The following is a 21,574-nucleotide window of genomic DNA, read 5'->3' as shown; positions in this document are numbered from 1 at the left end:
TCCAGTCCTGTAGCTTTTTTATTATATTTTTCAACATGTATCAATAGATACAACGTTTTGGCAAAGTATGAACAAATTCTATCATTTCTATTTTAGACTCCCATACCACCTTAAATGAGAAAACTAACAGCCTAAATTATGTACAAAATAATAAACGATAAACTTTTATGTAACACAGCAACTGTTTATTCCAATGAAGCCAAACTAAAGATGTTATGGACATATCATCAACATGATAGGTCTAATTGGCCCAAACAACTAATTGTGACATCAACTTCGCATGATTCTCGTACAAGTCCTGTGTTTGCATTAGCTTAAACTACACTCATACAGCTGTTTACAGGATAACCAAGAGTTTTCCATAAACATTTGAATGCTATGGTCAGGATATAAAATATTGAGTATTTATAAAATATAAAATCACACTTTATTATTATGGCTAAGATAATGTAATGTCACAAATTGTCTTTCTACAGATATAAATAATAGATTTGGTTGGTTATTGTCAGTAAATCCATCTAGCCAATCACGATCTCCAAGGATAGGAACTGGAGCAACCCCCTCACATCTGAAAAAGATTACAAAATTAAATTAAGTACTATATATACCATGGTTCTTACGAGTTAACATATTTAAACAAACGAATCCCAAGGACGAGTTTGTTTAAATATAGGTTAATTAGTTAGTGTCCCTTGATTTCTATAATCCATTAATTGATGGTGTCTATCCTATGTCTCAATATATTTATTACTATAACTGGTCTGTTATAAATGATTAACTGGATTAATTTATTTTTTTCGTTTGACTTTTATTTTGTTCAGGTTCATGTTGGTTTATATTTGTTTTTCTAAAACAATAGGTGTTTGGTCATACACTACAAAATCATTGATGCATTACGTAAACAACATGAGGCAAAACAGTGAATTAAAACAAGAAACAAGAAATGAATACATCTTTATTATAATCAACAGAATAAATTATCAGGATGAACATCAATTTTATGTACTTAGTTAAAGAAACAAACATTCATTCAATACATGAATCTCAATTTAATTTTTTGGTTTTGCTGATGATCAGTTACTTTCTACTGCAAAAAAAAGTCTCAATTTAAACCGACTTATAGGCGGGTCAAGACTGAATCCTTAGATTTTAAAGCTGAAAAGGGCATCGGACATGTACTTATTTCTTACATTTTTTGTCAGGTGACTGAATGACTTTTTTTATTGTTCTGTCATGCCCAGGATTGAAATTTTTCTTTGAAAACTTTCACCCTTACTTTTATGCATATAATTTATTATCACAACTGGTCAAATATTCACAAATAGAATTTCGTTTTCTATGTATGTTATAAATAACAATATGTAAATAGCAAATGATATATCATATAAAAAGAAAGAGGTATGATAACCAAAAAGAGCACTTTCCACAAAAAAAAGATTAAATAAAAGGCTCAAAGGTTAAATAAAAAACTCAAAGGTTAAATAAAAAGCTGCAGTGTCTAATACACAGTGGCGGATCCAGGGGGGGGGGGGTTCCGGGGGTGCGCACCCCCCCTTTATTTTTGCCAATCAATGCATTTGTATCGGGACATATGTTTTGCACCCCCCCTTTGCCCTGGGTGCCCTGGGTTAGCACCCCCCCTTTCGAAAATTCCTGCATCCGCCCCTGATACAAGTATTAAACTAGATATATAAAAAGTTCTCATGGCAACTGAAGCAATTCTGTGTGTCCTTACAAATAGCTTTTTTATTTTGTTTAAAAAATACAATTTTTCCATGTATTGTTAATCTGAATCTTTAAATTAGATGAAAACTTACCTATCTTTAGGAACTTGAATTCTCTGTAATATATCCTCCCTATCTATGTCATAAATATAAAAATATGTCTGTAAATTGATAGCATCCAATTCATTCACCATGAAAACAGCAAATCGACAACCAGCATCAATCAACAGTTTATCCTTAATATTTCTGATACGTTTGCTCTTTAACAACTTAAATGTTGGTCTTGTATCTAAATTTTCTATAGAAAAATAATTTATACTTTCATCAGTACATTTTGTTGACTCAGCAGATTTCAATACAACACAGAAAGTTTTGTCATTAAAGATTATCGGTGAAACAAAGCTCTGAAGGTGTTTTAAGATATCAACTTCATTCGACCAGTTATGTTCAAACTGGAAAGTCCATATGAATATATTCCCTTTTGCATCTGATGATATTACTAAATGCCTATCGCCTTTTAATTTTTCTAAAAACTTTACTTTTTTTACCCATCCAAAATGGATATTTGAAAAAGAATTGAGCATGTGACCACTATGGAAATCCCACACTTTAACCGTGTAATCAGCTGATCCAGTCAAAACAAGATTATCTTCCCTATTTACATCGATACTCATCACACCGTTAATGTGACCTGCATACAAACAGTACATGCTCTCAGTAGCAAAGCTCCACACAGCAGCAGAATTATCATAAGAAGCAGTATATAGGTATTCCTTGTCAAAGTTCAGATCAGCAATACTATGAGCTGCTATCACTTTCTCCAGTTCATTTACTCTGATGTTCCATATATAAACAAATCTGTCTTCTCCACCTGAAATTAAAATGAAGTACTCTATTGAATGAAACTAAATGCAAAATGTGACCCAAGTTATGTAGATCACAATGACAGGTGTAAAACAGTGTATAGAATGTAATTGCTAAACTAATTCAATATGGATTTTAAAAAAAAGAAGTTGTGAGACATACATCAATGAGACAACAACTCAATGACACAAAAAAGGGGTGTCTTGATGTCAACATCATATTTTTAACAATTGAAAAGTATTGTCTTTTTAAATACCTTGGATTCATTATTACTCTTGTGATAACAATTTCAGCTTATTTCATGGGCAAGGGGAACCACAGATTCAAATTATTGATGAAGTACAAAGTTTCTATATGCTTGTATTCTGACTTTGGCAAAACCTTATATTCAAATATCTATCGTCTAGTGCTTCAGTCAAAACCTTCATTGAATTTTATTTTTTGTAACATAAGAAATAATATCCAGAGTAGAATTTTGTATTAAAATAATTTTTTCATTTTTTCGTAATTTTTTATAGGACTTTCTAGAAGTCTTATGAATTCTCAATTAAGATCTTATCGAAATGAGAATTCAAAACTAATATGGTACTACAGACAGTGGTCTATTGTTGCTGACTTAATGATATCTTTCTGAGTTTTCTTGATATTATATTGAGTTGTCTCCACATCTCCTTTTCTCCCTATTCAGGCTATTGTTACATGCAATAAATAAATTTTTGTTATCTTTTTTTAATACTAGCGCTTATGTTTCATATGGCTGGAGAAAACAATCTTGTATCAACAACTGAAACTGCCATAATTTTGAATTCTAGAAAAATTGATAAGAAATGTATAAGGAAAACTAACCCAACTTTTCCAAATTTTCCAGATTTTTTTATATGTGTCCTTTAAAATGATAACAAAATCTATTTTTTTCATTTCATGCATCTTACCAATTGCTAACATGTTTCCATTGAGATACAGATAGGTAACATTAACATTAGCAGCCTTGACTATCTCCTCTCTTATAGATTTTCTGTCTGCCATATGTCTGTTTCTACTGATTCTTTTTGCCAGTGTATGTACATGGTTCCTTGTTATCTTTAGAGGTTGTCTCATCCCTGCCTCCCAAATCAGACGGGACCAGAGAGAGATACAGTCTGTTACTAATCTATTCCAAGTTCTGTTTACCTGTTCAAGAAATTATGTTAAAAAATGTAAAGATATGAACTAACTGTAAAAAATATTTTTTTACTGGATGGTTGTATTAACTAATTATGACATCTTTGTAGGCTGCCATCTTCAATTTTATTCTTCTGATCTTCTTTAGTCTGCAATAACATGATTTATTTATTAGATTTTATTGGCTTTTGAACTAGCTTTCAGTAACTGCAAGTACTCTTAGATTGGTAGTTTGTGTCTATAGTCTTTTTCTTTTGGTGTCTTGTTAATCTGAAGAGACCAAGCATTTCAAACCGATTTTCACAAATTGTTCATATGTTGTGTAACAACATTATTGTCCCTGACAGGTAAGGGGTTACCAAACATGTTTAACCTGCTGCATTCTGTATTTGTCTATTCAAAGTCAGAAACCTGTATTTTTGTTCTTGTTTATCATACACATAATTGTTTTTAGTTAATTGTTTTTTTTGCCATAAATCAGGCTGTTGTATTTTTGTATGAATTGTTATCACATTGTTTCATGTCATAGCTGACTATACAGTAAAGGCTTTGCTTGTTGCTAGCAGCTTTACAGTGACATTTACTTGCCTAAATCTATCTTGGATAATTGTCTCATTGGCAATCAAACAACATCTCCTTACACACTAGACATAATAATCTCAATATATAAATAGCATACAATATTTTATATAAATCATAGGTATGACAAATCTATTAATTATGTACAGCATTGTTCATAATCATGTAGATTTTATATGCCTTATAGGCTTATATATATATCTTTATTCTCATAAACCAGAAGCCATGGTACAGAGATATTATAAACATTAATAATATAACATATAGTCAGAATTAATACAAATGTATGATCTACAACTGGAAAAATATTTCCAGCTACATGTAATATAAAAAACACATTATGCATGTATACAATATTATATAAAAAATTATTAAACAATGATTTCCCTAAGAGTCCAGCTGTTTATTAATCAGTTTGATAAATTTGCACAAATGATTCAACATACTGATGTTTCTAGTGACAAATCATGAAATTTCAATATGTTTGGTTATTTAGATAAAATGGTTTCAAAATTTTTTCTCTATCATGATTAAATTTCGAACATTTAAAAATATAGTGGAATTCATCCCCAATATGGCCCAAGACCACAATTAATGACCCCGCTTTTCGTTGTTCACGAATATAGTTCCCTTTAATTATAGTGTATTTTTTCTTTATTTTTTTTCTTTCCCTTTCTCATTCATTTCTTAGCTTTTCTGGGGTGGGAATGAAAGAAGAGAGCTGAAATAAACTTTTGGATGTTTTATTTTAACTGATTTTAATAAGGAAAGAGTGATTAGGCCAGGTGCAAAAAGGTTATATTTACACTTTTCGGAACATCTCTTGACTTGCCTATAGGGGTATGGATGTGTATTGGCCAAATTTGTATGATGTAAACATGCAATTTTTCTGAAAATTGCATATGTTTTGGGACTTGAACTGTACATTACTCACACAAAAAAATAGACAAAAAGAACAATTGAATTTTTTTTAATGCGACAAAACGTTATAAAGAAATGATAGAAGAATTAATTGTGGTCTCGGGCCTAAGAGGTGCATTTCAGCAAATTTTGAATTTATACTTTGACAACTTCTCTGAATGATCTATTGGTATTTATTTGTCAAACTATGTGAGAAGAAATGGTTTCCACTTTTATTTGATAGAAATTTGTAAAAAAAGTCACTTTTCAGCAAATATGACCAAAAAGTAGCTTTTTCACTTTTTTCAATATTTTTGCAAAAGCAGCATTCTTAATTTTTCTCTGACATTTTTTTTCTGATATCTATTTGTGTTTGTGGTATTTATTTCATGTGTTTTACTCATTTGTGAACTCTGAACACAAAGAAAGGTGGATAAAAGCATAAAAAGAGTGCAAAATGTGCTGTTTTAATAGTCTAGGTCTAGCGGTCCGTACGAAACAAGTGAAATATGAAGTTCTATGCACTTAAAAATTGTATTTCTTTAAACAGATTGCACTGAATCTATACCAAAAGCACTTATTACTGGTTGTTTAAACTTGTCTGTTTCACAGAATACCTTTCTTTTCTTCTTTTGGATGGCTGGTGGTTAAACTATTGGCATTTTAAGACTGAAATTTCATGCAGGTTTTAAACAGTAAATTGAAAAAACTTTGCATCAGACCATACTGTCTACATATATAGTTAAAAGCAACAGTCTTGTTACATCCAGGCTTCATATTTGATCATATCTTAGCAAGGTTTTGGGCAAAAAGAAGCATATTTCCATCTCCAATATCATTTATATGCAATTAAATATGGAAATACAGGGAACGGCCTAAATTGACAACTTGTTATTTTAAGCTTGACATTGCTTAAGACCAAGTAAAACTCATGTGTTATACTATTTGAAACTTATATTTACATGAAAAGAATATTTATGATATGTTAAATGTTTTGTTTTAACTTAACAACTTCAGAAAATTGTTGTAAGTGGAAAATATGACATTTCATATAAGGCCTCGCTTCATTTGAAAACCTCTATTTTTTGGCATAGGCACATATAAAATTAACTTTTGTCAATTTTTTATAAGTCTCATACATTAAGTATGCTATCCTTTACTTTGAATAGATAATATCTTATACATTGAGACATAAAAAAGTGCAATTTGGTGTTTTGGGGGGATTTTTGAAGCCAAAATTTGAAAGTTGAAATTTTTCTATCTATACGTCACAATTCAGCAACCAAAGTTGAGATATAAAAAATGCCACATTTTCTAAAATATATATCATATGGCTATGAAACTTTGTAAACTGACTTATAAAACACTAAGCTTAAATCAGGCCAAGTTTTATTGGAATTGGTCAAGTTTTTGGCCCTAATAGGCCCAAGACCACAATTAATGACCCCGCTTTTCGTTGTTCACGAATATAGTTCCCTTTAATTATAGTGTATTTTTTCTTTATTTTTTTTCTTTCCCTTTCTCATTCATTTCTTAGCTTTTCTGGGGTGGGAATGAAAGAAGAGAGCTGAAATAAACTTTTGGATGTTTTATTTTAACTGATTTTAATAAGGAAAGAGTGATTAGGCCAGGTGCAAAAAGGTTATATTTACACTTTTCGGAACATCTCTTGACTTGCCTATAGGGGTATGGATGTGTATTGGCCAAATTTGTATGATGTAAACATGCAATTTTTCTGAAAATTGCATATGTTTTGGGACTTGAACTGTACATTACTCACACAAAAAAATAGACAAAAAGAACAATTGAATTTTTTTTAATGCGACAAAACGTTATAAAGAAATGATAGAAGAATTAATTGTGGTCTCGGGCCTTGACCCCGCTTTTCGTTGTTCACGAATATAGTTCCCTTTAATTATAGTGTATTTTTTCTTTATTTTTTTTCTTTCCCTTTCTCATTCATTTCTTAGCTTTTCTGGGGTGGGAATGAAAGAAGAGAGCTGAAATAAACTTTTGGATGTTTTATTTTAAGGTAGATAGGGTGTCTTCCTCCATCTTGGATTTTGAAATACTAGAAAACAAGGTCTAGATCTTTGATGAAATGTGCAAATTTTTATAGTAGTAGGTAATTCATGTGTAAGAATTTTCATTTTAATATAGAAAATGCCATGTTTGATCATATTTATGATTGTATTTTACAAAAATAAGAATCCTTTTGTTTGATTCATTTTTTCCCAACTTTGTCAAATAAGGGGAGGCAACTCAAATGCAAGGGCAGATAATCCAGATAGTGTTACTTTTACAATAGAATGTGTTAGGAATTTACCCATTTTTACATGTAGCAAGAAAACAAGTTCGGTGACCCCATTTTTTCTTTTTCTTATCTGAAAGCATAATATTGAAGCTATCTTCTCATATTTTATCTCAAAATTCTATGGTGTGGTTTGCGTTTTATGGCGGAAAAATGGGATTTCCATGCATAATCTATACAAAATCTTGACAATTTTGAACAACCTGTAGCGTGAAAATAAGTCCGGTGACCCATTCTTTTTATTAATGTTTTTAAACAAGCAGGATATGAACTACATTTTGGCAAATTATTAAAAGATTCTATGGATTATAATTTAGACACCCCATCTACCTTAACTGATTTTAATAAGGAAAGAGTGATTAGGCCAGGTGCAAAAAGGTTATATTTACACTTTCGGAACATCTCTTGACTTGCCTATAGGGGTATGGATGTGTATTGGCCAAATTTGTATGATGTAAACATGCAATTTTTCTGAAAATTGCATATGTTTTGGGACTTGAACTGTACATTACTCACACAAAAAAATAGACAAAAAGAACAATTGAATTTTTTTTAATGCGACAAAACGTTATAAAGAAATGATAGAAGAATTAATTGTGGTCTCGGGCCATATCTCCTGAATTACATAGTTTACAATTTCGATTTTCTATAGGTACATTTTTCCACCTTCCAGTTTCAATAGGAAGTTTATGACTGAGTATCCTGAATCTACAAAAAGAAATAATATTTTTATCATCTAGGATCTTAAAATAGTTTTCTCTTTCAGCATTATCTTTAAATAGTCGATAATTAATAGCTTTTGGCGATTCTACTAAGATAGAGTGCCAATTTTTTTTGAATTGGTCTACAACACTAACTTTAACCTTATGATATAACCATGTATTACTAACAAAGTACTGTGCATTCCAAACATATGACAGTACACAACTATCTAGAATAGATTTTATATTATTAAGCCATGGAATACTCATCCCATACTTTTTATATGCATATTTATACAAAATGACAGGAAGTTTTTCTTGCTTTCCACACATAAGTTTCGACCAGTAATTTAAAATCCGCAATTTGATATCAATTTCCAAAGGATATCTTCCAAGTTCTCCATAAATCATGAAATCTGGTGTTGACTTCTTTACATTTAACAAAATTTTACAGAATTTAAGGTGGACCCTTTCTATAACAGAATTATTGCCGACTCCCCAAACTTCACTTCCATACAATAAAATAGGCTGGACAATTTTATCGAATAGATCGAGTTGGCATTCTATAGATAAATTATGTTTTCGACCTTTGCGGATAACATTGTCCATAGCGTGTGTGGCTTTTTCTGTTTGTGCCTTTTTTGCCTTAGAAAAACTTCCTGTTCTAGAAAAAATAACACCAAGATACGTAAACTCATTTACGATTTCTAAAACAGTATTATTATATTTAAATTCTATATTTGATAATGGTCTACCTTTTGAAAAAACTACAATTTTGCTTTTATTCACATTAACCCTCAACACAACCGCTCAATTTCCAAAGTTCACAATAGTAATACAATGAGTCAAGCTGCTTTTGTAAGTCTTTTTTTGACTCTGCCAAAAGAGCTGTGTCATCTGCATACAGAATCAGAAACAATTTTAAATAGTAATCTAGCTCAATTTCTATATCATCGGATACTGTTTTTAACCCTTCTACATCTTGTTCTTTTAAAAAATGTTCAAGATCATTAATATACAGAGAAAATAATAAAGGCGAGAGGCGTTCGCCTTGACTTACACCGACATTACAAGGAAAATACTCTGAAAATACACTACCATCAAAAATTCTAGATTTAATGTTACTATAAATATTTACAATGGTATCATACATTTTTCCACTGATAAAATTTTCCAGAAGTTTTTTCTATAAACCAGTTCGCCAGACTGTGTCAAAGGCTTTTGCAAAGTCTGAAAAAGCACAAAAAAGTTTTTTCTTTCGCATCTTCAATAGTTCAAAAAGAATATGTAGGACAAAAATACTATCTATGGTTGAATATACCTTTTCTAAATCCTGATTGATTTTCTTTTAACAATAAGTAATTTTCCAAAAAAGTGGATAGTCTTGAATTCAGAACTGAAGTAAATAGCTTTCCCATGCAGCTAAGAATTGTGATAGGTCTATAATTTTCTGGGTTTTTTGTATCACCTTTATTTTTATAAAAAGGAATAATGTTACCAACTAACCATGCTTCTGGAATTTTACCGGAATCGAAAACTAAATATAAAACAAGAGTGCACACACTGAAATGTCTCGCCTTCTTTACTAATCATTGATATTATGTTGATACTCCTAAATATAAAGCTTTATTACGACTGTCACATAAACTTAACATGAACCATATGCCTGGCAGACATGTACAGCTAACAATGCTTCCATACAACAAATATAGTTGACCTATTGCTTATAGTTTAAGAAAATAGACCAAAACACAAAAACTTAACACTGAGCAATGAACCGTGAAAACCAGGTCAAGGTCAAATAAAACCTGCACTACTGACATATAGATCATAAAATATTTCCATAGACCAAATATAGTTGACCTATGACATATAGTATCAGATAAAAAGACTAAAACTCAAAAACTTAACTTTGACCACTGAACCATAAAAATGAGGTCAAGGTCAGATGACATCTGCCCGCTAGACATGTACACCTTACCATCATTCCATACAACAAATATAGTAAACCTATTGCATAAAGTATGAGAAAAACAGACCAAAACACAAAAACTTAACTATAACCACTGAACCATGAAAATGAGGTCAAGGTCAGATGACACCTGCCAGTTGGACATGTACACCTTACAGTCCTTCCATACACCGAATATACTAGACCTATTGCTTATAGTATCTGAGATATAGACATGACCACCAAAACTTAACCTTGTTCACTGATCCATGAAATGAGGTTGAGGTCAAGTGAAAACTGTCTGACAGCATGAGGACCTTGCAAGGTACGCACATACTAAATATAGTTATCCTATTACTTACAGTAATAGAGAATTAAACATTTACAAAAAATCTGAACTTGTTTTTCAAGTGATCACTGAACCATGAAAATGAGGTCAAGGACAATGGACATGTGACTGACGGAAACTAAGTAACATGAGGCATCCATATACAAAATATGAAGCATCCAGGTCTTCCACCTTCTAAAATATATAGCTTTTAAGAAGTGAGCTAACACCGCCGCTGTAGCCGCCGCCGCCACCACCACCGGATCACTATCCCTATGTCGAGCTTTCTGCAACAAAAGTTGCAGGCTCGACAAAAACTGAACATAAATAGGCATAAAAATATGGCATGTGCTTTTAATATATTCGTTAATCATTTTGTCATCTCCACAAGCCTTTCCATTTTTTAAATCTTTAATACAATTAAATATTTCTTTTTCTGTTATTATACTATTAAAAGTTTCATTGAACTGGTTTGGTACTTGCGATACAGGGATATCGTCAACTGAATCCGACGAATTCAAGTTTTTAAATAAAATCAAAGAGAACATCGATGGAAATTTTTGGACTACGTTTTTCTCTTTTTTTATTTAAAATTTTCCAGAACTCCTTAGAGTTACTGTTTTTTAAATTTTGCATCTTTCATTTGAACTTGATTATGTGTTATTTTGTGTTTTATATCGTCGTTTTGCAATTCGAGAGCACTTTCTTTGCTCCCAGCATTTTTTGTCAAACCATGGTTTGCTTTGCTTTTTGTTCTTTTTAACCTTTGTGTTATAAGTAAAGGTACCTAGTACCTTTTCTGGTGATTCCAAAAGTATTTCATTTATATGTTCGAACAATTTATTTACAGAATTTTGCGACATAACACTTGACTGTTGTGCCTTCACTGTTTTTTGGAGAGAAAAATCTCTGACAAACCTAAGACACAGTTGACAGGCTTCATTTAGACATTAGCTATAAGGCTACTACAAAAAAAATGCACTGAATAAAGAAACACTATCCAAACATTAAAACCTTTTGAAATGTACATGCTATCATATGTATAAAGGTTATATGCTTTTTATATAACTTTAAAGGTACGTGTTTGTATTCTGCTATCTCATATTGTATTTTCTTGTAGTGTTCTATTGTATTTTCTTGTAGACTCTTATTATATATTTCTTGTAGTCTCATAGTGGGAATATTATTTCTGTAATTTCAGTAGGAGGTTGTGTAATCTTTTGTTTGTTTAACTGTTGAGGGATCCTGATATAGCAAATCTCAATTAAAGTCAGCATGGCAATATGATAGCTAGCCCACATAAATGAGCAAAAAAGACCAAATAACTGCTCAAAAACAAACTGCAAACAAGACAAATATATGGGGTTTCTGTGTGTAAACCAAAACATAGTCTCAGCAAATCATACTGGCTTAAAGCAGAAAGACAGTTAGAATAAATAACAAGAGGCTCTCAAGAGCCTGAATCGCTCACCTTAATTCTTTTGGTTTATTTAAATGTTTTTTGGATCGTCCTATTTTCTTCAAAAGCCAAAAAAAATAATCATTTTCTCCTATGTTCTATTTTAGCCATAGGAGGTATGTTTCTTGACATACAAGGAAATAAAATATAAAATTTATACTAGATACTCTGAAACTCATTTAGCCTAAGTTTGGCTGAAATTGATACAGCAGTTTCAAAGGAGAAGATTTTTTAAAGTAAGTCAACATGATGAACAAATTGTGAAAAAAAGTCTTTAAAGGGCAATAACTCCTTAAGGGGTCAATTGACAATTTTGGTCAAATTGACTTAATTGAAGATCTTACTTTGCTGAACATTATTGCTGTTTACAGTTTATTTCTATCTATAATTATATTCAAGATAATAAACAAAAACAGCAAAATTTCCTTAAAATTATCAATTCAGGGGCAGCAACCCAACAACAGGTTGTCTGATTCATCTGAAAATTTCAGGGCAGATAGAAATTGACCTGATAAACAATATTACCCACGTCAGGTTTGCTCTAAATGCTTTGGTTTTTGAGTTATAAGCCAAAAACTGCATTTGACCCCTATGTTCTATTTTTAGCAATGGCGACCATGTTTGTTGATAGATCATAACTTCGGATATAATTTACAAACTAGATACCCTAAGGAACATTCAGTTAAAGTTTGGAAGTATTTGGCCCAGTAGTTTCAGAGGAGAAGATTTTTTTAAAAGATTACTAAGATTTACGAAAAATGGTTAAAAATTGACTATAAAGGGCAATAACTCCTAAAGGGGTCAACTGACCATTTCCGTCATGTTGACTTATTTGTAAATCTTACTTTGCTGAACATTATTCCTGTTTACAGTTTATCTCTATCTATAATAATATTCAAGATAATAACCAAAAACAGCAAAATTTCCTTAAAATTACCAATTCAGGGGCAGCAACCCAACAACAGATTGTCTGATTCATCTGAAAATTTCAGGGCAGATAGATCTTGACCTGATAAACAATATTACCCCATGTCAGATTTGCTCTAAATGCTTTGGTTTTTGAGTTATAAGCCAAAAACTGCATTTGACCCCTATGTTCTATTTTTAGCAATGGCGACCATGTTTGATGATAGATCATAACTTCGGATACAATTTACAAACAAGATACCCTAAGGAACATTCAATTAAAGTTTGGAAGTATTTGGCCCAGTAGTTTCAGAGGAGAAGATTTTTGTAAAAGATTACTAAGATTTACAAAAATGGTTAAAAATTGACTATAAAGGGCAATAACTCCTAAAGGGGTCAACTGACCATTTCCGTCATGTTGACTTATTTGTAAATCTTACTTTGCTGAACATTATTCCTGTTTACAGTTTATCTCTATCTATAATAATATTCAAGATAATAACCAAAAACAGCAAAATTTCCTTAAAATTACCAATTCAGGGGCAGCAACCCAACAACGGGTTGTCTGATTCATCTGAAAATTTCAGGGCAGATAGATCTTGACCTGATAAACAATATTACCCCATGTCAGATTTGCTCTAAATGCTTTGGTTTTTGAGTTATAAGCCAAAAACTGCATTTGACCCCTATGTTCTATTTTTAGCAATGGCGACCATGTTTGTTGATAGATCAAAACTTCGGATACAATTTATAAATAAGATACCCTAAGGAACATTCAGTTAAAGTTTGAAAGTATTTGGCCCAGTAGTTTCAGAGGAGAAGATTCTTGAAATAGTTTACGACGACAGACGACGACAGACGACGGACGACGGACGACGACGGACGCCAAGTGATGGCATAAGCTCACTTGTCCCTTCGGGACAGGTGAGCTAATAATATTTATTAAAAAATCATTTAATTTTGGCCCTTGAGAAACACTCAGCACATAAACAGAATTTTGAGTTCCTGCCTTTGCAAGTCAGCTTGCAACCTTCAGTGTAAGGAAGAACCTACCTGCCCGACAATGCCCCAGCCGGGGAATGTAAAACGAGGGTTCTCCACTTAGGTGATAAGACTAGGCGTCTCATCGGCAGCTGGGTAGTGCTAGGGTCTGCCTGGGGGATAGCCCATGTACTAGTGAAGTAGCAGGGGTCTATCAAACTGGCACTGGGATAAATTTGATATGTGTCCCCGAAATGCTTGGGGATGAATGAAATTTTAGAAATGACCAGTGATAAAATTCCATTAAGGGAAAACTGAAATAAAGAAAAATATATATCACTAGTTTAAGCTGAGTTATTTCTCTAGTCATGAAACAATATTGAAGGTGTTAGGAAGGGGAAGGTGGGAGGTAAATTGAATAATAGCACTGTAAAACTCCATCAACTAGTCAGGCTGCTTTGAACCAAGAAAACTGATTATAAAAAGACAATGCAATTGGCTTTACACACAGATTGGGTACATCTAACATCCAGGGGGAGGAGACTGACCTACTGACCCTCAAATAATATACTATTTATTGTGTAATCAGTATTAAAGTGATCTGGTATCATATTCTGCTTTCCTCTCCTACAGTGATTGTTTGTGACATGTATCTGATTAAGAAAAGATTAGTGTGCCTCCTAGTGAGATTCCAGTTGTAACTTCAAAGTGTCAAATGTTAGACAAATTAACCTCAAGATATAAAAAGTGGTCTGTGTATGTTAATTAATTGCATCCATGATGTTAGCATCTTTATCATATAATTAATTACTTGTAAACTGAAATGGCTTTTCTGTTTGTATAAACAATGCTTATATTACATATAAGTAAAATATTAAATCATGAAAATCAAACAAAGTTTATATAAGTTTCTATTTTTCTCTTAACCCGAATAATTCAGTCGTTATATTCCTCTGATCTACGAAGGCTACATTAACGTCTGAATGTCTTCCTCGATAAAGACTGTCAACCGGAAAATTCACACCGCTATGCAATATGGGAATTTTTTACTAAGTTGGTAGCTAAAGAAGGAGGAGTTCTGGATGTTAATTGATGTTAAATGATGTAAACTGATGTTAATTAATTATTATCGGATTTGTGTTAATTGAACACACATGTTTGGTAAGACAATTACAAGACAGTTGCGCAGACTCATTACCCTGATCGCCGCCGATTGGCTCTCTCTCTCACAGAAAGCAGGCGACGCAGCCAATGATCATAAGGAGTTCAAGCCCTCGTGTGGGAGAAAATCGGACACAGAAAGGGCTTGAATTATTCAAGTTATTTTTCTCTTTGAAAATTGAAACAAAGTTTTTAACTGATGTCTTTATCTGATAGACCTTGAAAAAATAAGATAGTCCAAGTGGGTTCTATTAATTATCAATTCAAAAATATATTATAAAAACTTCTAGTATTGAGTAACATAGTTTAATTTGCAGTGTAAAGGGTTCATCTTTGTCAAGAATCTTTTTGATTTGTGTATTGCAATGACTATAATTGTTTGCATGGGACCAAATGGACAGCAGAAATTATTTCAGTTGTCAGAACTAAAATGGAGGGCTATAAAATCAGCGACCATATAATTTTGATATGTACTAATCATTTCTTTTAGCTTTAAACAGACAATAGTCACCAAGTAAAACAATATATTACAGCGCTACAAAAGAATAATCTACAGTAACTCCTTACCCAGACTGAAGAAAGAGAAAGACATGCAGTTACGAAAGGGCCAATAACCTTAGCTAAACTAAGCTTAGAAACATTAATTCTTTAATCTTGTATGCTTACAGTTTTCAGTGACATAGTTCTCAGATCTTCTTTCGTTTAAAAAAAAAATAAAAATCAAGGAATAAGTTTTTTATATTGATATATGGGGAGGGGGATAGAATTAAGAGTAACACCAGAGTAACACCAGAGCACACTTTAAGTCTAGTAAACTAAAATTAAGTTTCCTGACATGTGTGTACATGTAAGTACATGTACATGTATGACATGATGTTTATAATTTTCAAGATGTACCAGTAACCCATTTTGTGTTTCAGAAATTACCCAAGATGAAGATTATGACATGCTTCAGTCAGTAACAAAAAGGAGAATAATAGTTTCCTATCAGAGCCATTTTAATAGATATCATTAAGATATGGATTCATTTTGCAATCATAATAAATGCTTTCTAATTCTATTTAATTTTAGATTCTAACAGTACATTTTTGTCCAGAAACATTTTTTTCTCTTTCTGTCTTTCTCTGAGATAATCATGAGAAAAAGAATCCTTAAATCTAAATTAACACATTTTCACATTAATTTTTTTCTACCAAAAACTTGCAATTCTGTATTTTTTTTATTTTGTTTTTGCATCTGTCTAAAAGCATAGCATATGTTACATAAATATATTTCTTATGAAGTCTATTTTCTTTTTTCTTGACATCTATGTAATACTCACTAGTCTAGAATTGAATGCTGATGATACATCTAAATAATTGATGATTTTATGTGACAGCTCATTTGGCAGAACTGCAAAGAAATCAACCTGGCAGGTAGTAGGCAAGTACACTTGTACTAAGAAGGACAATTGTTCTGAACCACATAGTTCTAATAAGTGTTGTAGGGTCTCTGTCTTCTCCTTGTCACATAAACTTGAAAATCTGCCCTTTGTTGATTCCAACCAATCTTTAAAGTCCATTGCATCTGATTATAAAATTCAAATGATCTCACAAGCATGGCTGGAACATGTTATTACCTGGAAAGATACAGGTTCTGAGAGGTCAGACAATTTATAATGATTTAAACAGTACATAATGAGAGATTGATTTGGTACCAATCAATATTGTGAATCAAAATTTATTTATTTACACATCTAAACTACTAAAGGAAGAGACTGAATTCATTGAGCAGCAACTCCTCTGAAACCATACAAAGTCGAAAATATTTGTAATGCGACTTATAATGTAGTGTTTTGTACTTCCTATTAACATTTGTTTGTTTTGTGTGACAAAAGACAACAACACTCAGATATTTTTACCCCATAGTAATAGTTTTAATGGTCGACATGTTTCACTTATAGATAGGCGTCATCAGGACAATGTTACATACAAAATTTTCAGTGAGGTGCATTTCTTGTGGTTGAGCAGTGAACCGAAAGTGTAAGCAAAATTGCTGTAGTTATGGTGTAGTTATATAAATAGAAAATGAACGTTAAAGTGAAATGACATAGAGAATAAAATGGAACGAAAAGTAAATGTTGTTTAAATAAATTAATAAAAGTTTGTAAGAGTTAGTCCTTCCTTGTAGTCTTACAGTACAGTAATATAGTCTAATTGGAGGTTCCTAGTGGTATTGTTTGATGAAAAAATGTTCGGTTTAATTTCCTAATGGACACCACCTCATTGCAATTCCATACCAATTTGTTTTGAAACTAATTTTTTTTTTAAATAACAAAATTTAGAGACCATTATTGATTGTTGTCTTATAAGCTTTCACACATGCTCAATTGACGTACTGCCTTCAAAAATTCAAACTCTTTGTTTCAACAAATATCCAATTGTACTGCGATTTTGTGGGCCCATTTTAGTTGTATTAAATTTATCAGAATATTTATTAACAAAAAGAGCAGATGTATGGTAGCATAAGTCAATTCATTTTAGAGTCTTTTCATTTGTAACCACTGTAAATTTAAACCAGGTATGCACAGGCACTCGTCTCAGAAAAAAAAATTCCTATATATACAAAGGTATATATATATATAGGGGAAAAAAATTCTGAGACAAGTGCAGGTATGGTACAACATTATGAGACATATTATTCAGAATAATCTTGTTGTGATATTATATCCTTTTTATAACACTGAAAAATGTTCCCTTTTATCTGAATGAAGTGAAGAAAGTTGTCACAGCAAAAAAGTAAATAGTCTTTCAAGACGTCAAATTTATTTTGGACTACTTATAACTTACATGACTTATACTAATAGTAATACTAATAGTATCCTTCGATCATATTTTCTTGTGTTATATGAATTCTTACTACACATGCTTTTTCCGATGGATGTTGTGGCTTCACAATGCATTCTTACTAGCATAAAACCCCATAATACACCTTATCGCGACGCTATTCCCTACCCAAGAATCCATCCCGCTTGACCTATTGAGGTCATACAACAATCACTTTTCTATTGTAGTCAGATATTTAGTATTAGGATGTCAAAATTTTATGGCAACCTGTGTGATTTAAATATTTCTTCTATTAATGCGCACAGATCATAGTTAAATCATAAGTATTATAATATAAAGTTAATTACGAGACGGCAAAAGAAGTTATCAACTTAATGATGGCCGCAATAATCCAGGTAGAATCCAGGAAGTGATTTCCATTATTGCGGACAAATTACAATAAGGAGTATATGAGGATACATCTGCTGTTTGTAAATTGTATCCTGTTCAGCTGTAGTTGTACTTTGGTTTAGTTTTGCACATTTTTAGAAACCATTCTGTCCCAATTAATACAGCAAATGCACCAAGCAAGTAACCGGTTACAAATGAGATGCCAGAGGGTGCACTAATTTTTCCAGTTGCATATAAATATTTACAATATGTCACTGTCTCTGCTGTCAGTAATGCTAATTTTTGGTCTTCGACTTTAAATTTTGATGTGGTACAATAAATTAAGTTTGAATATATGCTGTTATAAAATTATTTTTTTCTGTTTGAAAGGAAAATAAAAAATTGCTCTGTATTACATGACAATGGCCATGTTGGCTGTCCAAGTGTCAAACATATTTTCCTGTCATTTGTCTCAGTGCAAGGTGGCAAAATGTTAGAGTTATCTTTCCTTTGCTAACAATGTTAATATTCCGTTCGGGACTGAAAGTGAGCTGTTTCGTTTGCGTGTTTTCAGAGACATATATACACATATGTGTATAAATGTCTCTGGTGTTTTCAAATCAAATCAAAATCAAACCAAATGTCTTTTATATTTCTAATTGAAGGACAATATACAGAAATACAACACATGCAATCAAACAAACAGACTGATTACAGTGGCGGATACAGCCATTTTAAAAAGGGGGGTTCCCAACCCAGAGTAAAAGGGGGGGGGGGGGTCCAACTATATGCTTCCATTCAAATGCATTGTTCGTCCAAAAAAAGGGGGGTTCCAACCCCCGGACCCTCCCCCTTTTGTATCCGCCACTGGATTATTAATCAAATTTAATTATAAGAACAAGTAAAATATATTTGAAAGCCAGTACAAAGAGGAATAACTCAATTTGTTTACCTTAATTATTGTGTTTCTATTTTCCCCGTTATCAATTAAATGTGGAACATTTTATAAGGTACAGACTTAAAACTATTAAAATCTAAATCTTAATATGTTATGATCCAGATTAAGATATTTCCTAACTTTATGTTTCTCAGATTTGGAAACTTTTAGATTAATTTTGGGATTTACTCCGTTCTGTAAGAAATGGGACCACGTTTTACCTTTTCAATTAAACAAATGCAAAAAATGTTGGTGATCAAATGAAGACAAGAGTCTTGATTGGTTGATTGATTGATTGATTGATTGATTAATTGATTGATTGATTGATTGATTGATTGATTGATTGATTGATTGATTGATTGATTGATTGATTGATTGATGTTTTCATAATGTGTGTTTTGTTTGTAAATTGATTTACTTCCTCAGTTCATAACAAACAGTTTGCCCGTTTGATTTGTTTGAAATATACAATAGCATTTACATACACAATATCATTTAAATACTTCACTTCACTGGTAGAAAAAATAAAGAAGATTAACGGATTTACTTTCAGCTGGAAGGTTAAAACCAAAAAGAAAGTTGAAATCAAATGGTGTATAAATACTTGAATAGCCGAGGAGCTTTATGATAAAAAAAAGGACAGAAAAATAAAACAAATATACATCTATGGTAAACTTTGTCTTATGAAGTTTGAACCTAAGTTTTTCCTATAGTTTCTAAAATAAACGAAGAATTTAAGATAGATATGGTATATAAATATAAAAAGAAGATGTGGTATGATTGCCAATGAGTCAACTCTACAAAAGAGACCAAATGACAGAGATTCGGAGTGCCGAAGTACTTACTACGAAGCTGATGATATATTGCGACTGAGTGTTATAGAAAATGAGAATAGCACTTTGAAACATTTGAGACCGATCCGCTTTTTTCTATTTAATTTTACTGAATGTTAATCTTAAACCCTAAGATTTGAAAATTAAAACGATGTGTAAATACTTGATGAAGGTTAATTATGTAACTATAAAGAATATTTCAGTGAGTCTATCTAATTTTAATTCCAAACGTTAAACACAAATACCTAATTAGATATGTAGTTTGGAGCAGTATTGACAATAGTATTCATTGGTTATACAAACTTTACTGTGGATAATAAAAACTTACATTTACTTCATTGTATATATATTGCCGATAACGAACCAGGAAATCATATGACATTTGTTTTACATTCGTTTGGATTGTTTGAGCTTTTGATTTTGCCCTTTGATAAGGGACTTTCCGTTTTGTTTTAATTTTCTTTTCCTCGATATTTTTGTTACTTATTTTTTTTTTTCTAATAAAATATGATATGGAGTTAATTTCAATATAACAGCAATCCAACGAATAAATAGCCAAACGAATTCAGAGAGCAGCGCACAGTTTTCGAAAACAGGATGATGTTTATGAATTATAAATGTCAAGCTATAAATCGTTTCCATTCTGTTAAAGTTGCCGCTGACATGTGCATTGAGAACCGTGAGCAAACAATCATCAAAGATGAGAATCAACACCACCAAATTTAAAAACAAAAATCTAAATAAATGAAATAAGACAACCATAGACGAGTTTTGTTTATTTGAATAAAAGAATGATATGAGAAAATAAATGTTAATGATTGCATCTTTTGTTTAAAAAATCATATCATTATAACAGGCTATTGAAGAATTGTGTGGTCTTGTATGTTAATACTAAATGTTTGATGCCCCATGCCATAAGCAAGAGGATATATATAGTATTGGTCCGTCCGTCAGTCTGTAATAGTTACATATTAGAATGCAATCGTCCTGTGATAAATGGTACCATATATATAATGAGGAAGTTCTCTATTGATTTAAGGTAAATGTAACAAAGAACAATGCCATATATACTAGAAATATATCAATGTTTTACAATACAACATAAAGTTTTTTATTGTCAATTATAACTCACAATAATTTGAGTAGTACAATTAAGTTCAATTTCATACAAGTGATTACATATTGATTACATTGATTATTTAACAATTAAACAAAGTCAAGTCTTTTTCAACAAAATGATTTCTGCAGAAATCATATATATAGTTTTACAATATAATATAGATGGACAAACTACCGGTGACTAAACAGTATCTAGAATTGATTTTCTCTCTGAATAAATTACACAATAATAAAGGTTTCCAGATGCTTAATCCAATTCTATATGGAAATGCAATTTCACTGTGATATATAGTTAGATTTGAAGATTTAATGACTATTTTGTAAATGTTGCAAAGAATATAGGAAGAAGTCAAATAAAGGTTGATGATGATCACCCGAGTATTTTGGCTATTAAAGATAATATTCAAGATCTTGATCAAAACAATTTTACCTTTTCCCCTATTGATCAAGACTTTGTTGAGAAAC

The 21,574-nt window shown here is 31.6% G+C and overlaps 1 protein-coding gene across 5 annotated transcripts; it reads right to left on the bottom strand.

The window, feature by feature from the left end:
* Window positions 1–404: 404 nt before the first annotated feature.
* LOC143072516 (F-box/WD repeat-containing protein 2-like) lies at window positions 405–18,735 on the bottom strand. 5 transcript variants are annotated; one of them, XM_076247476.1, is made up of 5 exons: window positions 18,637–18,735; window positions 16,348–16,644; window positions 3,521–3,758; window positions 1,818–2,595; window positions 405–568 (listed from the first exon to the last, which is right to left on the bottom strand). In XM_076247476.1, the coding sequence occupies exons 2-5, from the start codon at window positions 16,585–16,587 to the stop codon at window positions 421–423; spliced, it is 1,404 nt and encodes a 467-aa protein (XP_076103591.1). In that variant the 5' UTR covers window positions 16,588–16,644; window positions 18,637–18,735; the 3' UTR covers window positions 405–420. The 5 variants fall into 5 exon arrangements, with proteins under 5 accessions (XP_076103591.1, XP_076103592.1, XP_076103593.1 ...); XM_076247477.1 differs by lacking the exon at window positions 18,637–18,735 and adding an exon at window positions 18,199–18,622; XM_076247478.1 differs by lacking the exon at window positions 18,637–18,735 and adding an exon at window positions 17,855–18,137.
* Window positions 18,736–21,574: the final 2,839 nt, after the last annotated feature.

The sequence above is a fragment of the Mytilus galloprovincialis genome, chromosome 4, assembly GCF_965363235.1.
Source record: "Mytilus galloprovincialis chromosome 4, xbMytGall1.hap1.1, whole genome shotgun sequence".
Taxonomy (NCBI): domain Eukaryota; kingdom Metazoa; phylum Mollusca; class Bivalvia; order Mytilida; family Mytilidae; genus Mytilus; species Mytilus galloprovincialis.
This window is presented reverse-complemented; position numbering and strand designations above follow the sequence as displayed.

Bases quoted from the DNA above. Each gene is read 5' to 3' on its own strand.
- LOC143072516 (XM_076247476.1), bottom strand. From the start codon at position 16,587: ATGGACTTTAAAGATTGGTTGGAATCAACAAAGGGCAGATTTTCAAGT. The intron at 3,759-16,347 runs GTGAGTATTACA...TTTCTTGAACAG, and splicing joins CAGCATTCAATTCTAGACTA to GTAAACAGAACTTGGAATAG. The intron at 569-1,817 runs GTAAGTTTTCAT...AATCTTTTTCAG, and splicing joins ATTCAAGTTCCTAAAGATAG to ATGTGAGGGGGTTGCTCCAG.